Genomic DNA, 3,433 nt, shown 5'->3' with positions numbered 1-3,433 from the left:
ATGAATGTCAGTAGAGGGGGCAGAGAGAGAAGAGGCGAGGGGAGGGGAGGGGAGGGGGGATAGTAGAGGATAGGAAAGGCAGCAGAACACAACAGACACTAGTATGGCAATATGTAAATCAATGGATGTGTAACTGATGTGATTCTGCAATCTGTATTTGGGGTAAAAAAGGGAGCTCATAACCCACTTGAATCAAAGTGTGAAATATGATATATCAAGAATTATGTAATGTTTTGAACAGCCAACAATAAAAAATTTAAAAAAAAGAAAAAAATTAAGATAAATGAAAAGACTGGGGTAAATGGTATCAGTACACATAACTGGACAAAGGACTAACACCATTATACATAAAAAGCTCTAATAAATTGCCAGGTACCAGTGGCAAATATCTATAATCCTAGCGACACAAGAGGTTACGGCAAGAGGATCACAAGTTTGAGGCTAGCCCAGCTTCAGCAATTTAATGAGACCCTAAGCAAATTACCAAGACCATCTCAAAATAAAAAGTAGAAAGGGCTGAGGATGTAACTCAGTGGTAAATTGCCCTTGGGTTCAATCTTTAATACCAAAACAAAAAGCTCTAATAAATCAATTTTAAAAATTCCAGGGCTGGGGTAGTAGCTCAGTGGTAGAGTGCTTGCCTACCACTAGGTATGTGAGGTACTGGGTTCAATTCTCAGCACCACATATAAATAAGTAAAAATAAATAAATAAAATTCCATCAACAACTAAAAAATAATTTCAACAGCAAAAGGGTCAAAAGATATATAATAAGATTAATGTATAAAAGATGAAATGCAAATTTATTGAAAATTATTAACCTCCCTGGTAATCAGGGACATGCATACTAAAGTTTAGTGTTTTGCCAGTAAAACTGACAAAAAATAAAGATCCTTTGTTGAAAAAAGTATGGGAAATGGTTATTTTCATGCAACAGTTAGTTGGCATATGTGACTGTAGTTTTGTGAAAGATGACAAAATATTTGTTATATTTTAAAATTTAACTCATATACATCTTCAACCATGATTTACACTTCTCAAACTCCATCACACATATTCATACATGTATACACAAATATATAATACAAACATTTAATAGTTCTGTCTGTAAAAGAAACAACCAGACACCCATGTAAATGTCTAAAATAATTAAGTAAATTCTATAATAAAGTTATTAAGTACATAGGAAAATAATCAAGATAGAATAACTACATTTACACAAAAAGTGAATTTATGGAAAAGGTTCTAGAGTTAAGGATATGTTTACCCTTAACACTGAATAATTAGCAGTAGCAACCTCCAAGAAAAGCAATAAGGAGAACAGAAAGGAAGGACTTCTTCCCTGCTCCCCACTTCTGTTTTTGGTACTGGGGATCAAACCATGGGGCACTTTACCATGGAGCTACCTCTCCAGCCCTTTTTATTTTATTTTGAGACAGGGTCTTGCTAAGTTGTTTAGGGTCTTGCTAAATTGTTAAGCTGGCCTCAAACTTGCCCTCCTCATGCCTTAGCCCCCTGAGTTGCTGAGATTACAGGCATGCACCACTGGCATCTATCTGACTTTTACTCTTCAGACAAAGTTGTTACAAGTATGTATTCATGTATAATTAATAAAATTTAAAAGGAATACATTCAAACTTGAAATGTTTTTAGAATCCCTTCAGGGGAAAATGTTGAAAAAGCAACCATATACACATCAGAGTACAGAAATGTATGACAGCAATATCCAAGAGATAACCTAGAAATTAGAAATCCTAATTTACACTTTATGTGGCTACAGAATTCTTTTGAGAATAGTAATTGCCAATAAACCTTTCCAAATTTAGATTTACCAGCTGGTAATAGCTGCAAACCATTGAAAGGCAATGGACAAATGAAATATTTATTTACACTAAAAGAGCAAAGAATAAACAGGAGCAAAATCCAGAGCAAATCAAGCCCTAACGAGCTGGACATATAACAGGGAACCATGAAAAAACTATAAGATGACCTGTTATGGTACTGATGATTATTGAATGAGGAGAAAAAATTGTTACATGAGTCAAAATCATATTAGTCAACTTTTGTTTTTCCAACTTTTGAATGCTTTTGAAGATTTTTAGTGATTTTTAGTGAAATGAGGTATTTAATGTTTCACAATCTAAGAACACACAGAATAACTATTTGAAATTAAATCACAAAGATATCCCAGGTTTTAGAAGGGCAGTCACTTCCTCAGTGATCATGAAATAAATGTATTTATTAATAGTTGTTTGCTTGTTTCAAAAGGTTATATATTCTTATTCTATGTTTTACTAAGCTTCAAATTCTTAAATTATAGTACTCCTGATAACAAGTGCTTCCTCTACTCTCTGTAGTGAAGTGTGAAAGAACTGTGATTCAGTGTGGTTTACACAAGTAGTATTCAATGCAGGTCACTTATCTTCCCCAGATGGTAATGGTGTTCAGTCTTAAAAATTAATAATGAGACACTATTTTAAGTGTATGACGTCTTAAATTATATGTTGTCTCAAGAACCAATATAACTGAAGAGTACCATAATTACAAGATTCAAGGCAAAGTATCCAAGGCTACTATCACTTCCATTCCCAACTACTCATTTGTGTGAATTGGGATTACTATACACTGTGCAACCAAAAGAATATACATCATAGGGAAAAAAATTATTATGGAATATAACTGTTATCTCTAAACTCTGATTTCAAATTATTAAGTTTCTTCATTTAAAGAATTGCAATGTTCCCAAGCAATGACTTCATAAAAAGTACCTGACTTAGAAACTAAAAAATATTTATGGTATGTAAAAGAAAAAATCTGCAAACCAACAATCTATGATACTTACCTCTTGGTCTGATCTTCGAGGACATAAAGCATCTACTTCATCAAAGAATATCACACAGGGTGCTGAGTTCTTAGCACGCTGAAAAACCTGTCGTACAGCACGTTCACTCTCACCAACATACTAAACATACACAAAAAGAAAATAAAATGCAGCACTGTTCAACTTGGGGTTTGGGCCAAATGATAGTGAAAGTAGTTACAAATGACACTGCTCCAAAAAAATTGTCCAAAAAAATTATTAGACTAAACATATGCAAATGTTGATATTAAACCACTGTTGACCTATAAAAATAACCAAATTCATAAAGTTCAACTTCTTACTAAAATTAACTGTTATTTAAGTTTATTAGGAATTTCCTCATTCATAAAATGAAGACTAAGTAGGATGCAAGGTTTTCTCTAGCTCAAAAAATCCTTTGTATTCTACTGTATTTTAGAACTGATCTCCTATGCTTTGCGCATATAAAATACCTAGCAATAATTTTCATTAATTCAACAGTATTTTAAATACCCAAGTCAATTACTGTTCTATTCTTTTATTTATATATATATATATATATATATATATATATATATATATATATATATATAT

General features: G+C 32.4%; 1 protein-coding gene across 8 annotated transcripts in view; it reads right to left on the bottom strand.

Moving 5' to 3' along the window:
* The window catches only part of Nvl (nuclear VCP like), a 122,866-nt gene that overhangs the window by 61,049 nt on the left and 58,384 nt on the right, over positions 1 to 3,433 (bottom strand). For all 8 annotated transcript variants that reach the window (XR_007349767.1, XR_007349766.1, XR_007349765.1 and 5 more), the window contains one exon: positions 2,843 to 2,962. Coding sequence is in view for 3 of the 8 variants with exons in the window: in XM_048809311.1 (XP_048665268.1) it covers positions 2,843 to 2,962 (120 nt within the window). In the remaining 5 variants the exon portion in view is untranslated. The remainder of the gene's footprint in view (positions 1 to 2,842; positions 2,963 to 3,433) is intronic.

This window comes from Marmota marmota, unplaced genomic scaffold (genome assembly GCF_001458135.2).
Source record: "Marmota marmota marmota unplaced genomic scaffold, marMar, whole genome shotgun sequence".
In the NCBI taxonomy this organism is placed as follows: domain Eukaryota; kingdom Metazoa; phylum Chordata; class Mammalia; order Rodentia; family Sciuridae; genus Marmota; species Marmota marmota.
The sequence above is the reverse complement of the archived record's forward strand: the minus strand, read 5'-3'. Positions and strand labels throughout refer to the sequence as shown.